This window comes from Hippoglossus stenolepis, chromosome 16 (genome assembly GCF_022539355.2).
Source record: "Hippoglossus stenolepis isolate QCI-W04-F060 chromosome 16, HSTE1.2, whole genome shotgun sequence".
NCBI classification, from domain to species: Eukaryota; Metazoa; Chordata; class Actinopteri; order Pleuronectiformes; family Pleuronectidae; genus Hippoglossus; species Hippoglossus stenolepis.
The window spans coordinates 17407498-17424704 of record NC_061498.1 but is presented as its reverse complement, the minus strand read 5'-3'; the positions used below and the strand labels follow the sequence as shown (position 1 = coordinate 17424704).

Below are 17207 nucleotides of genomic sequence, written 5' to 3'. Positions count from 1 at the left end.
AAAAGTTAAAAAACGAAATGGCAATAAGACAGTAGTGTATACTGCTCCAGGCAGCAGAAGGCAGTTAAGCTCTGTTTGTAGTTAGTCACCATGATGACATTTGTCGTTTGTAAATAGAGCATAGCTGCTATATAAATAGTGGCTGTGTCTGTTTTACAGCTTAATAATGTGTACAAACTGTTGTGTAAGTTAAAAACTGCCTAACTGTTTAGATGGAAAGTTACTGTGTTTTCCTGTGTATCCTTGAAGGTACCAGAGGAGGGCAGTGGTGAGAGCCAGCCTATTCAGAGCACCTGGGCCGAGTGCTCCCATAGGATAAAAGCCCTGGCTTTGCGCTCTCTCTCTGGACTCTCTCTGGACTCATCCCGGTAAGAGTTTGCACGCTTTGCTTTGGTTTGACTTCTGTAATACTTTCGCTCCACAACACCTTGCACCTCACTATGCTCACACACTCACATCTTCATGACTGATGTTACTGACGTACACACATCTCCGTATTTGTTATGACCTGTGAGCCGGACCATGACAAATTGGGGGCTCGTCCGTCCTTTTTCCTGTTTGTGCCGCAAGTTAGATCAGATTTGTTAATGTGTGGTTTTATACCTGTTGGTATTTGGTACCTAATCGTGCAATTTGGTATTTGTCTGGAGCATTTGGGTCATTTATAAATTAAAAAAGAATATTGAACGTGTCCTACAGTGGGGAGATTTCGCTTAGGTTGTAGGTTTTTTCTTGTGCTTCAGACTGAATCTGTTGCTTTGTTTACCTGTGCAGGTAAATTGTTTGCTTGTGCGTAAGGGAGTGTTTGTCTGGAGAAAAGGACACATTTGGGAATGACTTTGTAGGGTGAGTGCAACTGCTTGGTTTTGTATTAGTTGTTTCTTACCTGGGTTTTCTTGGAGATATTTCTAGTTTATTTTCCAGTTGATTATGCTGGTATCAGATAGGTCAGATGACACTCGCGATTTCCCCTGTGCGTAGTTTTGTAATGTGGTGCGGAGTTTTCCCTTGTAGGCTATAGCGACGTTCCCCTTTGGGTTCGTTGGGCTGATTTTCTGTAGTGTTGTGCTTCCAAGCCTTTGCTTGGGAGCATGTCCGTGGTTTCGGGAGGGTTGCTGGTTTACTAGTCGTTCTCCTGGTTTCCCTCACTAGCTTACTAGTGGAAGACATTTTGTCTCACTAGTTAGACTCTGTACCGAACATGTAAGGACTTTGACCAATGCATTTTCTTTAACTAGTTGAGCTTTGCTCAGAATTAGTGAATGACTGTGCACAACTAGTAAGACATTTGATCAACATGTTGGGCTTTTTATCAAACTAGTTGATATTTTCATCGACTAGTTGACGTTATCATCTTACTAGTTTGACAAAAATTCGCACTAGTCGACATGTGTATTCAATGTCAACATTAAATTTCATTGCAATAGATCGGAACAGCTATGCTACCAACATGCTTTTTAACAAAGTGAAGGTATATGAGTAATCATAATAAATAAAAGATTTGTATAACATCAAATTTGCTGCAACAGTAATAACTTGTGCACATCACACAACTCAACATGGATATGCAGCCATTCAGTCTAGTTGATAGAAACAATCAGAGTAATTTATATCCCCTTTAAAATACATAATGAACATGACTTATGCACACTTAATGTTTACGTTTATCTGTCGTCAGGGCTGTTTGGTATGACTCCTGCTCCCAGGTGATGATGCAACATGAAAAAACATGCAAAACATGGGTCATTGCAGTGAAGTCGACATCAGTTACACAGACAGCCACCTTTATGTGTGTTAATCAGATTTCCTGACCTTTGCAGTGCATGAATAAGATATTAAATCCATTCAAGGATTAGCTTAGAAAACAGATGCGTGACCTGACCTGTGGCAGCGGAAACGAATTGTGCTTTTGTCCCATTGAGCTCAAATGAGCTGCTCAAAGCAAAGAATCACACAAACACAGAGGCGACGTGTGTCTGATTTAGACTAGAGCTCCTCTGACAATACTGTGAGAATAACCTATATAAACTGTCATTATCTGTTTCACATGTTGTTCAAAATGCACATCACAGTTAATGAAGCTTGATTTCTGTTTTTTCTCCTCTCTTTCTCCGAGTATGATAAGAAGATGGAAAAGACACAAGGATTCAGACACTAAATACTAAAATACACTCAAAAGGACTTTCTTTAAAGGCTGCATAGTCCAGCAGAACATTTCAATCAAACCAGGTCAACAGTTAACAATGTGGATAATTAGGGCATTGCACCCTAATACACAAACTGGTCTGTGAACTCTGTCTGCAGATCAGCAAAAAAGGAAAAAGTTTGTTTATTGATCTGCAGCCTCGCTCTCTCTCGGCTTCTAAGTCCATTTACCTTGGACAAAATGAGTGTGCTCTTGCCATCTGGTGGTCATACCGAGTAATCCATTCCTGTTCAAAACGATATAAAATTCATGATAATGCATACATTTAAAGTTGCAGTGTGTAGAATTTAGTGACATAAAGTGGTGAAGTGTCATGTTGCAGCTGAACACCCCTCACCTCATCCTCCCCTTCCAAACATGAAAGAGAACCTGTGGTAACATTAAGTTTTCATAAAAACTCAAAGGGTGTTTAGTTTGTCCAGTCTGGGCTACTACCCTGATGTAAATATAAAGTATTTCAATATAAAGGGCCCATTCTAGGGTAAATAAAACAACATTTAGATGAAACACACTCATGAACACATCACTAGGATTATTTTATATACAATTTCTGTCAATAGATCCCTTTCACCTAAATCTTATACACTGGACCATTAACTTTTTGTTTGATTGTTTGAAATTCACATCAAACATTTAAATTGCAGCTTCAAATGCAAGGTGTAAAGTCACTTTTTGTTTTTCTTTCCTTCTCTTTTCACAATTTGCCTGTGAATGTCAGTTTTGTAGGTTAAATGTCTCAATGACCACACAAGTTCATGCAATGTATCACTAGAATAAATTATACAGTTTTACTATAAAGCTTAATTACTTGAAATGAAAGGCATACAGTAAAAACATAATTTACCAGACTGAGGCTCAACTCTTCTTTATGAGCAGAGAAAGACAAACACTTGATAAACATATTACAAATCTGAGGTAGATAACTTGTGTATATATATATATATATATATACATACATACATACATATCAGACTTGTTGTATTGCTACTGATGCATTTTATATAGTTGATATATATTATTATTCATTTTATCGGTCAGATAAAGGCCTCTAAAAAGCTTTAATAACCTGCACAAATCAAAGTTCAAAATCCAGCAGAGAGCTTTTAGGTTGGATTCTGCTTGTTACTTGATGCACAGATTTATTAATTTTTTTCAGTGTGATTCAGCAGTAACATGGAACAGATCAGCGATACCTTGTGCAGGTACAAAAACTACAACTTTTTCCAAGGCTTTTCAACTGCTGAGTACATTGATTCACTCCAGAGCTGTGAAATCCGAGACAGTGACGTATTCCTTGTCACTTATCCAAAGTCTGGTCAGTGAAACAACTCTTGACAATCATTTTCTTTAATTTCACATTATTCTGTTGTGGCTGTGATGAGCCATTACAGGTATGATGTTTTTTAACTTAATAGACAAGAGTGACCCCTCCCCCCACAGGAACGATATGGACTCAGCAGATCATCACCTCCATCTGTCAGTTAGACAGCGATCTGCATGAATATGCAAACACTTGTGGGATGATGCCATGGCTGGAGTACAGGCGTGATGGAGAAGACCACTGTCTGAGACCTTCTCCACGGTTCTTTACCTCTCACCTCACCCCAGTTCTTATGCCTCACGGGCTTACAGACAAGAAAGCAAAGGTCAGTATGTTGTGGAAGTTCGGTCCTGACAGGCAAATTAAGATATATAGATATTAACTACATATATACCTTTCTTGGTGAAGTTAAAACTGTTATCCTTCATCTAGAAATCAGAAGAAAAGCAATCAGGCATCCTTTGGTTGCTCCATTAACTAATTATAGTTTGCTGGTAGGGATGGACTTCCATAAAAGGGTTATTAAATAGTGAATTGTTTGAATGGGGTTTGGCCTGGAGGAGAGACTTTGTGATACTTTATTAAATCAAATCCTTATTGTTGTTTGTTGACAGGTGATCTACATAATGAGGAATCCAAAGGACAACATTGTCTCCTTTTATCACTTTTTCAGCTCCCACAGTGAGGGAAGGACTCCTGAAAGCTTCACGGGCTTTCTTGAGGAGTTTTTGGCAGGCAATGGTAAGCTTCAGTAAAGTACAAAACCTTGAAGTTGGGAGACAAGGTGCTCTCCGAAGAGTTAAGTTCTGTGATTGACTTCTCAGCCACTCCAGAAGCATAAGAGTGTCTGATTGAATTCAAGTCAATGGATGAGCAAAGGGTAGGGAGCAGCAATGATGTACCTTTTGATTTAGAGTAGACACCCACTTGGGACCATCCATAATGATTAGACTGTACATGAGGAATGGCACGTCATAAAGACATTGCAGTAGTAGAGATGAGAGATAAATGTGACCCGAGTTTACCCACAATCACGTTTTATGCAAGGACATACAGATAATTGTAAAGTTATTTAGAGTCAGAGATGTGGCTTCCAGTACAATTATATAAGTTTTATTGTAAAAACAGATGGTTGGGCTCATCAACTCCTGGATCTTTGATTCAAGATCAAGATTCAAGAGTTTGTCATATGCACAACGATTACAGTTGCTGGCAATGAAATGCTTGAGTCACAGGCTCTCTTCTAGCAATGCTCAGAATATTACAAGCAAAAAAAAATAGAATAAATCTAAAATAGAATATCAATAAATAAAATATATATATATGTCTAAAATATATATATATACACCTTAAGAAAAAACAATAGTGCAAATATGCTAAGGTGCAGAGTTAGTGGAATTATTGCAGCTTGGAGTAGTTTAAAAGTCTTATGGCCTGGGGGATGAAACTGTCTGAGCCTGGTGGTGCGGGCCCGGATACTGCGGTACCGTCGGCCAGACGGCAGCAGGAAAAACAGTTTATGGCTGGGGTGATAAGGGTCTTTAATGATCCGGTTGGCCTTCTTCCTACACCGCTGAGTGTAGAGGTCCTCCATGGATGGTAGCTCCGACCTGGTGATGTGTTGAGCAGACTTCACCGCCCTCTGTAAAGCCTTACGGTTCAGGGCGGTGCAGCTGCCACACCAGGCGGTGATGCAGCCAGTCAGGATACTCTCTATGGTGCATCTGTAGAAATTGCAGAGAATCCTGGCATCCATGTTGAGCCTCCGCAGCCTGCGGAGGAAGAAGAGCCGCTGTCTGGCCGTCTTCCTGATGGAGTCTGTGTAGTGGGTCCAGGTCAGTTCATCGCTGATGTGAACCCCGAGGAACCTGAAGCTGCTGACTCTCTCCACCGTAGTCCCGTTGATGGAGAGGGGGGCGTGTTCTACTCCTTGTCTCTTCCTGTAGTCCACGATCAGCTCCTTTGTTTTGCCGACGTTGAGATAGAGGTTGTTGTCCTGGCACCAAGATGTCAAGGCTCTGACCTCCTCTCTGTAGGCCTTCTCATCGTTGCCAGTGATCAGGCCTATGACGGTCGTGTCATCAGCAAACTTAATGATGGTGTTGGAGCTGTGGGTGGCCACGCAGTCATGCGTGAACAGGGAGTACAGGAGAGGACTGAGCACGCAGCCCTGGGGGGCACCGGTGTTTAGAGTCAGGGTGGAGGATGTGGTGCTGCCTATCCGCATCGCCTGTGGTCTGCCCGTCAGGAAGTTCAGAATCCAATCACAGAGGGCGATGTTGAGCCCAAGGTCTCTGAGCTTGGTGTCGAGCTTCAGGGGCAAGATGGTATTGAATGCTGAACTGTAGTCAATGAACAGCATTCTCACATGTGTCCCTCTGGTCCAGGTGGGAGAGGGCAGTGTGAAGGCTGAGGGAGATGGCATCTGCAGTCAACCTATTTGGCCTGTAGGCAAACTGAAGAGGGTCCAGTGAGTCAGGGAGGGAGGAGGTGATGAAGGGTTTGACTAACCGCTTAAAACACTTCTTGATGGTGGAGGTGAGTGCTACTGGGCGGTAGTCGTTCAGGCAAAGGGTTTTTGTTTTCTTGGGAACAGGGGACTACAGGACTATGTGGGGACTACAGACCGGCCTCATTTACTGTGATCTCTCAGATAAATCTGCTGCTGTTCTTGCAGAGGACTGACCTTAATTCCAGCATATTGGTGTCCCTTGTGACAAATTGCTGCCCTTTTTAACCACTCACGGGCCCCATCATAGACTGTCTGAAGCCTCCGCTGGTGTTCCTGGACCATGTCCTCGACTCGTCCTTCCGCAGGCTCTGGGACTCTTCACAGGAGGAAATCAACTGGCAGATGTGTCTCTTGTTCGAACATAAGAAAAGAGGGGGACTCACCGGTGGATTGGTGGTTTGTAGTGTTGTATGATAACGTGACTTAGGGTAAGTATCTGGACTATTGTTGCTTCTGTTCGATAGGTAAGGTGCAGAGTAAATCATGGAGAGTCTGGTTGAAATCCTCACATGGACCATTGCCCTCAAGGTGGTATGGTGTGGTGCATATTTTCTGGAAGCCATAAAGGTTGTATAGCTGCTGAATAAGGGCACTTTCAAAGTTCCTACCCTGGTCAGATTGAAGGCGCGTGGATATTCCAAACTTGAAAACCACTCAGTCACAAGAGCATTTGCCACTGTTGACGCCCGCTGATCCCTGGTTGCGACAGCCTGGGTGAACTTAGAAAAGACATCCGCCATTATCAAAACATTTTCCTTTACATCTTGAAAGGGCTCAAGGAGGGTGAAGTCTATTGCCAATATTTGATTAGGTTTTCAAAGTCAAAGTTCACGATGCGCTGGAGGCTCCTGCAGTTTGCGGCTGTGCAGCTCCTTAATCAGACAGTGATGCAGCTGGTCAGGATGCTCTCGATGGTGCCTTGGTAGAAGATGCATATGATTGGTGATGAAGCTCTTGCTCTCTTCAGCTTACAGAGGTACAGGTGCTGCTGAGCTTTCTTGGCCAGTGATGAGGTGTTGTTCATTCCAAGAGAGGTCCTCTGAGATGTGCATCCACAGGAATTTGGTAATGTTGACACGTTACATCGATGGTGTTGGGGGGCTGTTGAAGCCAAAAGGTGGCCCATGGCTACCTCGACATGTGTGTAAGTTACCTTGGCAAGTGTGCAGCAGGCACCAGTCTATGATGTCCTTGTACATGCGGGTCCAGTAGCACCTTTGTCGTACAAGTTCCGTTGTCCTTTCTAATCCTTGGTGGCCATTACCCTGGAGTAGCTGTTGCAGAATCTCTTCTTTTAAACACCATGGCAGAAGTATTTGTGTGTGTCCTCTCCCCCATCTGTCCTCTGAATGCAAAGATATAACAGGCCGTTCATCTGGACAATTCGGTCCCACTGGCAACACAACTCCAGCTATACAGGCCATGGCATCCTTGAGTTGATCATTCTGTCCATGCTCTCAACTCTTGTGATGGAAACATCAAGTGCTGAAAGTATCAGTCGGTGTAAACAGGCCAAACTGCAAGCACCAGAGCTTTAGTTTGCCAGGAAGCACGGACTGGTCGATTTTCTTAAGGCCACTTTTGACATCCTGCTTCAGTTGCTGGACCTGCTCGCAGTCTTTGAAGCTTGCATCATAGCATCTTCCAAGGCTCTTTATAGGTTTCTCTGACAATGCTGGAATGGGTTCTCACTCGCCACCTACAAACCATTTTGAAGCTCTAATAATCACCTCCATCGCCATGGTGAATGCTAGTGGGGAGATAGTGCAGCCAACCATGATGCCTACTTCGAGAAGCTGCCATATGGTGGTAAAATCTGGTGTTGTGAAGCAGAATTGCTGATCTTCAAAGTAGGCTTTAATCAAATGTTTGGTGGGCTCTGGTACTTTGAAGAAGTATAAGTTAAGTTTCACTTTCAAGCCTTCCTGTTGCAGCCTGCTTAGCACAGCCTCAAGATGATCCAGGTGTTCATCCACTGTTGATGAAAGAACAACGTCATCCAAATACAGAAGCAGGGATTGACCATTTTGCTCCACAAACATCTGCTCCATCAATCTCTGGAATGTGTGTTGCAAAGGCTGATAGTACCTGCTTGCCAAATGCCGAAGTAGGGAACCATTTTGCCCCTGACAGTGCATCTAGGGATTTTACTATTTAACTGCCAGATACTTCCATCTTTCTTTCTGACAATGACAATGGGAGAGGCAACTGTCAAATATGAGCTTTCACTGCTTCATATTCTGTGAGTGGTATTTTTCTAAACCTCTGACGGACAGGTACCTCATCTAGTAGAGTATTTCATGAGTAATTAAATCTGTGCACCCTAGATTGCCATCATAAGTGGAAAAAACAGTCTCATATTCCCTGAGTAAAGACCTAACCTTGTTCTACTCTGGGGGTGTGAGTGCTGACAAGTCCACAGCCTGGATTAAGTCTGTTAGCTGGGCTTCTAAACTAACCTGAGAGGACACTGTCACTGTGACCTGCCCCGTCGGGGGCACGGTCACCTCTGTGATGCCTTTTGGCAAGCTCACTGTCTCTTCAGGACTAAATGTGCCTATAGGGGTCCAAGGGTGGAGAACAACATCAGTAACGCTCACATTAACCAGGGCAATGTAGGCTGTGACCATAGCAGGGGATGCTAGCACACCTGCTAGGAGAGAGCATCTAGCAATTACTGGCTCAAAGAGGCCTGACTCAGGGGAACAAAAACAACCTTGGGGCACGTGGTGGCAATTACCCTGATGGTACCTGCAGGAATGCACACTGCTCTCCCTCCCCTTACCCGTACGCTACCCATTTTGGGGAAACCAGACTCACCCTGAGCCCGGGGATAATGTTGGAAGACACTGTACCATGGGGAGGAAGCTTGGTTGACAAAGGGGAATTCAAACAGGGCGGCACCATGCTACCTAAAGAGTTAATTATAACACTCTTTAATGGCATTCATCCCAAATATCCCTGACCCACCAGGGGATTCTTGACAGCCAATATTCCTCAGCCAGGGACAACCTTTCCCATCACCTCTGCATCAGTATCCAAGTAACCTGCATATAGGATTTTGAGCCCATTAGCAGCGCAACAAGACAAGAATAAAGGGCTGTGCGAGGGAACTCTGCATGACAATGGATCTATGGTTACAACCATACCACAGAGACCTTACCTCCAACCCCATTGGTACAGTTGGACATGATCCCACCAATTTAAAGACAGTGGAATCACATGTCTCACCGGGCCCACTTTAGTGAGATAAATTCCCTTCTGAGTTGTGGCTCTGCAAAACAGAAGGAATTAGTTTCCCAGATCCTGAGTGGACATGTGGCTCTCCTTGATGAAAACGCTGCTGGTTACAGTTTCTTTCAAAATAGCCTGGCTGCTGGCAGCGTCTACACACTACAGGGCCACTTGGACTAGACCCGGGGTGTCTAAAGGGGTGCTGCCACAGCTGGGTGTCTAGGGGGCTGTGGCAACTGCGACAAATTCTGAGACAGCTGATTGATTTGCTCCTGCTGCTTTTTCAACAACTCCTTTAACTCAGCCATGTCGTCCTGCACTTTACCACTAATTGTTCAACCCAGTCAATAACCAGAAATAGCTCTAAAAACAGTGCATTTACGCTCTCTGGGAAGGTAAAAGACTTGTTCACCAGCAGGGGCTCCCCTTGACGTGGAAGGTTGGGGTTAAGTAGCTGGACCACACTCAGCATGAGTAGATGCGGAGCCTGGAGAGATAGTCTGTTCCGGTCTTAGTCGCTCATTATCAGTCTTCAGCTGACTAATAATGTCCCTCAGATCTTGCAGCTCTGCCTCCATGTCTGCTAAGGTTAGAAGAGAAAGTCACTGGTCGCAGACAGGGTGAGACAAAGAAATGAAGGGTTTACACAGCTCCAACAGGGCCTCACTCCAGCGTTGAGTCTGCTACTGTTTTGCCTTTTCAGGAGAGCCAGCTCCTCAAGTCAGGACTCAGCAGTCCACCTACATTTAAAGGACAAGGGGCATTCATTTAAAGACAACAATGTCCACATTTTGGCCAGGGAAGATAGATGGTTTGAAAGAGGAGTGAAAGAAGTTATCTATGTCAAACCTACTTTTTTTTAGCGTTTGGATATTTGCAGGTGATTGAATCAGGAAATACACAAAAATAATCGATAGGCAAAACAGTAGCAATGTATCCTATAAAGAAAAAGTTATTAAAATACAGCATTTCCTAAATTGGTGTTAAAATTGAGTGAACACTGAATGCCTCAACCTACCTTTATCGTCATGTGTGCTAATATGGAGCAGCCAAATATCAACCCACGGGAACTTAAAGTATAAAAGAATCCCTGTTGATGATGGAATTTGATACAAGAATCCAAACAGGCATTAAAATAACAAGTAGCTGTGGTACGACCCGTCTCCCGCAATGCCAAACAATGTTCAGGTAGATCGTACCTGGTGTTTTCAGGTGGCCACATGAATATATGGCTAAAACCCACATTTAACACAAATGACAATTTTAGATAACTACATTCCAACAGAATGACAGAGAGGCTTCGACAATTTCGGGATGACACGATCAGTAGACAGCAGCATTATGATGCCTGTTCCCAGGGGGCATTTCATGAATGAATAAGCTGTGTGGTTGCCCTTTGGTGTTCTCCTTATATGGAAAGTGACAGCTACACTAAAGAGGAAATTACGTCATTGTCAATGACCATCCTTTGATGTCTATAATTGCACCTGCCAGATGGGGAGACTAAGTGATAACCCTACTGCATTCACATGGTCTGTCCCAAGAGGTGATGAACTGACTGAGTCAGTCGGAGACCTGAGAGGCATGTTATTTCAGAGAGATGATCTCCCGAGAGATGAGTCTTCTTGAGGTTCTTGGAGATAGAGAGTGAACCCCCTGCTCGAACAGCATTTGGTTGCTTGATCAACAATCAGAGAATCACAAACAAGGCTGGACCGCCTGGCTTGTAACTGCCTGAAACCCTTAAAGTGTGTTTGTTTAGAAAGTGGCCGGTGACTTAAGCAAACAGTGATTTAAAGTTTTTGAGATAAAAAAAATATTGATCAGGGCCTATGGCCTTCCCTTTCTGAGGGCTCAATACTCACAGGGTTTGCCTTTTGTCCGTAGAGTGACAAGGGATGGGAAATGGGGAATGAGTTGAGGGCCTTTCTCTGATACTAAGGGTTTTCCACTGAAATAACAGTATGTGTTTAACTCCCATTATAACATTTTACAGTTTTAGGATCATCCTGGTTTGACCACATCAGGGAGTGGCATTCAAACAGAGACCAGTACAACATCCTCTTCCTGAACTATGAGGACATGGTTTTGGTGAGATGTTTTTCCTCTCTGTTTAAGTTTTAAATCATCACTATGATGACATGTGATGCGTCACTTATTTGGAATAGGGAGAATGTTTCCCCTTTCTTTCCTACTCCTCACCCTGTACATCTGTTGTTGCTCTATGTAACTTTTGCGAGCAGGTAAAATCTCCAGTGAGAATTCTAATCTAGTCGCAGCTTCAGCTATACCGAAATCAGGCTCAGCAAGTTTGGTGTTCTGGTGTACTATGCAGCTAGTTCAATTAAAAGATGCATTTATTCTTTTTTCTTTACACAAAAACGACTTAATCCCTTAGACACAGAACCCAACAGACTTAATCACAACATTTGGCTGCAGGGGGCACTGTTGCTAGATCTGAGCCTGCATTATCTATACCACATTTCCTTTGAGGGTCACAGGAAGGGGCGGGCTGGAGCAAATCCCAGCTGACATTGGGCCTGGACAGGTCGTCAGCATATCGCAGAGCTGGCATATAGACAGCCATTCATGCTCATATTCAAACCTATGGACAACTCTTCAAGTATGCATGTCTTTGGACTGTGGGAGGAAGCCGGAGTACCCGGAGATAAACTACATGTTCCTAAATTGATTGTCAGAGTTAAAGTTCTCTTCTTTGTTGCACTATTTTAGGACCTAAAGGCAGCAGTAAAGAAGATCGCCAGTTTTTTGGGGCACAACCTTAGTGAAGCAGCCATCAAGCAAGTTGTAAAGAAATCTACATTTGAGACAATGAAGAATGACTCAAAAGCCAACTATGAGTTTTTCCGAAGCGGCTTCATGCGTAAAGGTAACATCACATAACTGCAGCGTGTGTGCAGAAGCATGTTAACAGAAATGTAGGTGTAGCTTTGTTTTTTATTTTTGTATCAGGGCAGATTGGTGACTGGAAGAACTTCTTCACTGTTGCTCAGAGTGACAGAATTGATCGACTGCTTCAGGAGAAACTGGGGGATCTATCTTTGAAGTTCATCTGGGAATAAGCAGAGGAGCCTGAGCCACTTCAAGATGTTTATGTTCTTACTCACAGAAAAGCTTAAAAATAATGAGTAAACTAAATAATGTTCCAGAAAGATATCCCACTTTCTGAGTCAGGGTCTGCAAATAAACAATAAAAAATAAAAAAAAGCATTTTGCCAATCTGTTCTTTATTGAATGTCAAAAGGATTTAAGTTGTGTTTTAAATGAATGGTGCAGGCTGCTTTGGTCACCGGAGCCGACTTCACACTTCTGTTCTCTTCATCTAGAAAGAGAGGAAGAAAAAAACAAACAGTTTATCAGTAATCACAACAGAATTTATGTGGCAACTGTTCCAGGGGCATTTTCACACCTACTTGGTTTGGTCCAGCCCTTCTGACTTTTCAGTCAAATCGTAAACAAAATACCAGTGTGAAAGGTGCCTGAGACTAGGGCTGCGCGATTACGGCAAAAGGCATTATCACAATTATTTTGTTCAATATTGTAATCACTATTATACATGTACATTAACACAAGTACTCATTGCCCTTGGAAACATCACGCATTTATTGAAGCACTTTTTTTGCCATTTTATTTGTTTCTGAAGCCTTTATTAGAAATATGAGGTGTATTTTTTGTAGTTTTGTATTTGCAAACCACACTGTGTTTGCAAGTGAATGGTTTGGGAATTCGTATTGGTGAAGTTTGTTTGTTAGGTTTTGGCATGAATTAAGCTCCACAGTTAACTGTGTAACCCTGCTTCTACGAACAGACCCCTGAATTTATACTCAAACAAGACCTAAAAATAAAATATATATTTTATAAAAACCTTTCTACATGTTTTGCAAAAAGATATTCTAATTTGATTTTATCAGCCAACTCAAAAGGTGAATAATAGTTTATAGTCAAGTCTTCAACATGAGGTAAATTACCATTAACTACTGAATTTCATCTTCTTCGTCCTCCTCATCTTCTTCGTCCTCTTCTTCTTCATCCTCCTCATCAGAGCTGAAGGTGCCATCAGGCAGGCTGTACACCCGAATCACTTGCTGTGGACAAAGAAAAGACAAAAAAAAAAAACGTCAGCTCCAACAGTTTCCGTCCACCTCATTATTTGTAACCCTGCATCACAAAGCCTGAACAAACACCGTGACCTCTCACCTTGTTGGGATCCTTCAGGATGAGGTACTTGCCCTCATCCAGCTTGCGGCAGATGTCAATGACACAACGGAGGATTCCCCAGGCATTCTCCATGCTCAGGTTGATCTGGCTGGCGAACTCGTTGGGTTTGAACTGCTGGGTACCCAGGACGACGTGGCGAGCAGAGTCCTTTACGTGGTACCGAGAAACGTACCTGAAGGACGCAGAGGGGATGAAATGAATACAGTCTAATCTTCTACTGGTCAACAAGCTCTGCTGCAAGATGTTCTGCTGTTGCATGAGTCAAAGTAACAGATTTTATATTTTTTATCGTTTAATAAAATCTAAATCCTTACTGATAACTACAGTCCCTGATCTTCATCTCCTGTGTTTTTCTGTCACTCGTGCATTTTCCTTACCCCAGTTTAAGGTATTCTGATCCCGCCAGCATGGCGCAGCAGGTCCAGCGAGCCAGTTTGTAGCTGTTATTCTTCAGTTCGGTGGCCAGGACGGCTCCTCTCTGAGAGTCCAGCTTCTGACGCCAGTCCACGCCATTACAATGCTGATGACCAAACAAAAGGAACAAAAACGTTGTAACAGAACGGTTACTGGCCAAAGGTTTGCACAGGATTTCCCCACTTACTTACTACAAAGACTCAAGATGCTCATATTCAGGTTGATTATTTTAATTTGAGTAAAAAGATTTTACATGCTCTACTGTTCAGAAAACATCACTTTCCTCATACTGTCCATTGTTGCAGGTCTTCTTTTCAGCTTCTGTCAGAAACACTTGATTTAAGCTCCTGTCTCTCTAAGGCCCCCCTACTCATAAAAAATAGTTTGCTCTGATTGGCCAGCTTGCCCACTTGCATTATGCAAATGGAGGGCAATGAAAGGACAAGTGACATCACAATGATACGGAACACAATAGAGGAAAGCTGAAGTGTCCCATTTGTCTGCATGACTTTATGCGGAACCTAACACATCAGCATCCTGTCTCCTTTAAAAATAAACCGTAACAACAAAAAAACGTAGCTTCAGATTCACTACAAAGCAGCTTCCCCCTCTTCTTACCCTTGAGTCCCACTCGTTTAGGGTCTTGACATTGATGAAGGACACTTCTCCGTTGGCACCAGTCATCACCCCATCGTGCTCACAGCGCACAATCAGATCGATGTCCTCCCCGAGTTTCCAGTGGCGGTACCTGAAACACAAAGATGAGAACACTTCAGGCCTGAGACAAAAAATGGTTTTGACACATCCAGTGATTTAAATTTTAACAGGGATACGATAAATTTGTCTATCTTTATTTACCATTTAATTATTAAGAAAGATTGTAAGCTCATTCACATACACTTGCCCGGCCTACTAAGTCCTTTTAGTAATGCTTTACCCTAGGGGTGTAAAGGTAAAGGAACTTATTTTGTGTGCATATGCGACAGGTTTGAATAAAAAGTAATACAAAATATGTTCAATGTTTTCTGTTCCTTGTTTCTACTGTGAATAAAACGTACCATGACCTCACAACCAAGGTGCTACCAAACCGTGAGCCCCCCCCCGCCCCAACTCTGGGGGTTCAGTGTTTACCTGTAGGCTACAGATGCCACCTCACTCTTGTCCGTGTCCTCCTCAACAAATGGGTTGGAGTTAGGGAACTTGTGCCTCTCTCCACCCTGAATAAAACAAACGAAAAAGTGACATGAAAAAATTATATTTAGGCTTCAGACAGATCATGTTTTACTAGATGCCCGAGGCCTTGGAGGTCCTGATTAACATTAGTGAAAGCCTAAAAAATTACAAACTGCATCAGGCTTCCCCAAGATTAATTTTCTATGAGGAAAATGACCTGCTTTCAGAGTATTGTACAAATATGAAAAGAATCACATTCAATTTGACGAGCAGGGGCTTATAACGTGTGTGTTCTTACCATTCGTAAACACTGCTGACTGAAGTTGTGGTTGATGTACGTGGCCTCCATTGCCAAGTTACGAGGGGAGTTGAAGGAGTTGCCTTCATCCTGCGGAGGCTCATTGGCCGTCTCGCTCACAGTCAACAAATCTGAGGAGACGTAATAGACATTAGTGTTAGGTTAAAAAAAAAGGTAATGAATCATCACGTTCACCACTATTTACCTTAATGGCATTTAAGACAACCTTGTATCAATGATACCTTTATGTCTAATTTCTCCTCTTCACTAAATGTAAATCTTTATTTGCGAAACAGCACAGCTAGCGTCAGCTCCGATGTTCCACTTTGAATTTTTCTCAAAGCTTCCATGCATGGTGTTTAACACTTCCTCAAGGACTGTCACATTAAAGTCTTTCCATTCTAGCTTTATAATGTGGCTTTTTGTGTGGAAAAAAAACCCCTGCAAGATGCAGGGATAGTGCTTAACATTGATTTACAAGAAAAGTAAAGACTGGTAGGACCATTATTTCAGTAAATGTTACATTATACAGATTTCAGCTTCTCTGACAAAGTCTCACCAAAGTCAGAGTTGTCCCTCTTGTCAAAGAACAGCTTGTTGCCCACTCTCTGTACAATTATGTCCCAGGAGTTCACTGAGCGTGTGCAGCACATCAAGGTGGCCAGGATGGCATCAGTGGCAAACACGTTACCCTGAGTCTTAGCCAGCTGGAGAGACAGAGAGAGAGAAAGAAATATTAATAAATGTTAAAAAAGTGTCAGAACATTGAAGAGTTCCCCTGACTGGAAGGTTCACAGCCTCTCTGACGACTGGAGACACATTTCATCATTTGGCACTGCCATTGGGAAATCTTTCGGATATTTGGAGAAACCAACATGAGAGAAAGTTTTTCTTTTTTACAAAATTGGCTGGAAAAAGGTGCAACTCAGAGTTCAGAGGGACTGACTGGAAATTGTTGCAACAGTGGCGACTTTCAATCAAATTGATCACATTTTAATTATCTTTGATACCACAGCTCCATCACCAATTGCTACTACACAGACTCTGGCTCCAAATGGTGTCATTGGAGCAAGATATCACTGTTCGTATTAGAGATAATTTGGAGGAAGTGGACACATCGTCTATCTTTATCTTTACAGTCTACATCTGTGTTAGATAAGTATCATACAGGTGTAGCAGCTCTTTCAGTAATGGCTTTGCCATGTCTGAATAAACATGAATGTAAAAGCAACTCAGTCTCAATGACACTTTAACAGCATATTTCACATGTTACATGACTGAAACAGGCCCATGTTGCCATGTTGTGTTTTATTGCAGCAGCTTATTATTTTAAAGACTTAAGACCTTGCGGATGACGGGATCATCAGTGGTAGTGACAGTGTGGAAGATCCTCTTGATGCTTTTCAGCTGCTTTTCATTGCGGGTGGTGATTCGGTCAAATGCTTTGTCGTAGTACTCCAAGGCACCGCAGCACTCGCTGGAAAAGGAAACAACACTCTGTCAGCATCTGCAATTCACCTCTTGAACGTGTTTAAAAGAGCAAATGGTAAAGAAATCGCTGTAACTTACATGTCGAGAGGGTCGGCCACCTCCATGTACCTCATCTTCATCAGTCTGGGGAAGTCCATCTCCTCCTTCACCTCCCAGTCGCTCCTAACCTCCACAGAAGAGTCTCTGGGCTTCAGCTGTGTTTTGACCAACCAGTATGTCGAGGGAGGGAGGGAGGAAATGTATACATACGAGAATTGTATGAGATACTCGTCTTACATACACCATCATCTGGAAAGATTTTGTCTTGTGCAGCTGGTAC

The 17207-nt window shown here is 42.8% G+C and overlaps 2 protein-coding genes across 4 annotated transcripts in view; one reads left to right on the top strand and one right to left on the bottom strand.

Moving 5' to 3' along the window:
* Window positions 1–248: 248 nt before the first annotated feature.
* sult3st1 (sulfotransferase family 3, cytosolic sulfotransferase 1) lies at window positions 249–12504 on the top strand. 3 transcript variants are annotated; one of them, XM_047343906.1, is made up of 7 exons: window positions 249–368; window positions 3363–3521; window positions 3647–3852; window positions 4142–4268; window positions 11270–11364; window positions 12007–12163; window positions 12247–12504. In XM_047343906.1, exons 2-7 carry the CDS (start codon window positions 3380–3382, stop codon window positions 12354–12356), a joined length of 837 nt encoding a protein of 278 aa, XP_047199862.1. In that variant the 5' UTR covers window positions 249–368; window positions 3363–3379; the 3' UTR covers window positions 12357–12504. The 3 variants fall into 3 exon arrangements, with proteins under 3 accessions (XP_047199862.1, XP_047199863.1, XP_035036964.2); XM_047343907.1 differs by lacking the exon at window positions 249–368 and adding an exon at window positions 396–846 and having other exon boundaries at window positions 12252–12504; XM_035181073.2 differs by lacking the exon at window positions 249–368 and adding an exon at window positions 399–846.
* Window positions 12503–17207, bottom strand: part of LOC118123583 (eukaryotic translation initiation factor 3 subunit D) — a 34130-nt gene continuing 29425 nt past the window's right edge. The window contains exons 7-16 of the mRNA XM_035181072.2: window positions 16967–17082; window positions 16742–16874; window positions 15957–16104; window positions 15398–15528; window positions 15058–15143; window positions 14545–14674; window positions 13890–14032; window positions 13492–13684; window positions 13263–13379; window positions 12503–12616 (exon numbers count right to left, since the gene is read on the bottom strand). Of these exons, the coding sequence (XP_035036963.1) occupies window positions 13269–13379; window positions 13492–13684; window positions 13890–14032; window positions 14545–14674; window positions 15058–15143; window positions 15398–15528; window positions 15957–16104; window positions 16742–16874; window positions 16967–17082 (1191 nt within the window). The 3' untranslated portion in view covers window positions 12503–12616; window positions 13263–13268. The remainder of the gene's footprint in view (window positions 12617–13262; window positions 13380–13491; window positions 13685–13889; window positions 14033–14544; window positions 14675–15057; window positions 15144–15397; window positions 15529–15956; window positions 16105–16741; window positions 16875–16966; window positions 17083–17207) is intronic.

Bases quoted from the DNA above. Each gene is read 5' to 3' on its own strand.
- sult3st1 (XM_047343906.1), top strand. From the start codon at position 3,380: ATGGAACAGATCAGCGATACCTTGTGCAGGTACAAAAACTACAACTTT. The intron at 4,269-11,269 runs GTAAGCTTCAGT...AACATTTTACAG, and splicing joins GGAGTTTTTGGCAGGCAATG to TTTTAGGATCATCCTGGTTT. The intron at 12,164-12,246 runs GTAACATCACAT...TTTTTGTATCAG, and splicing joins AAGCGGCTTCATGCGTAAAG to GGCAGATTGGTGACTGGAAG.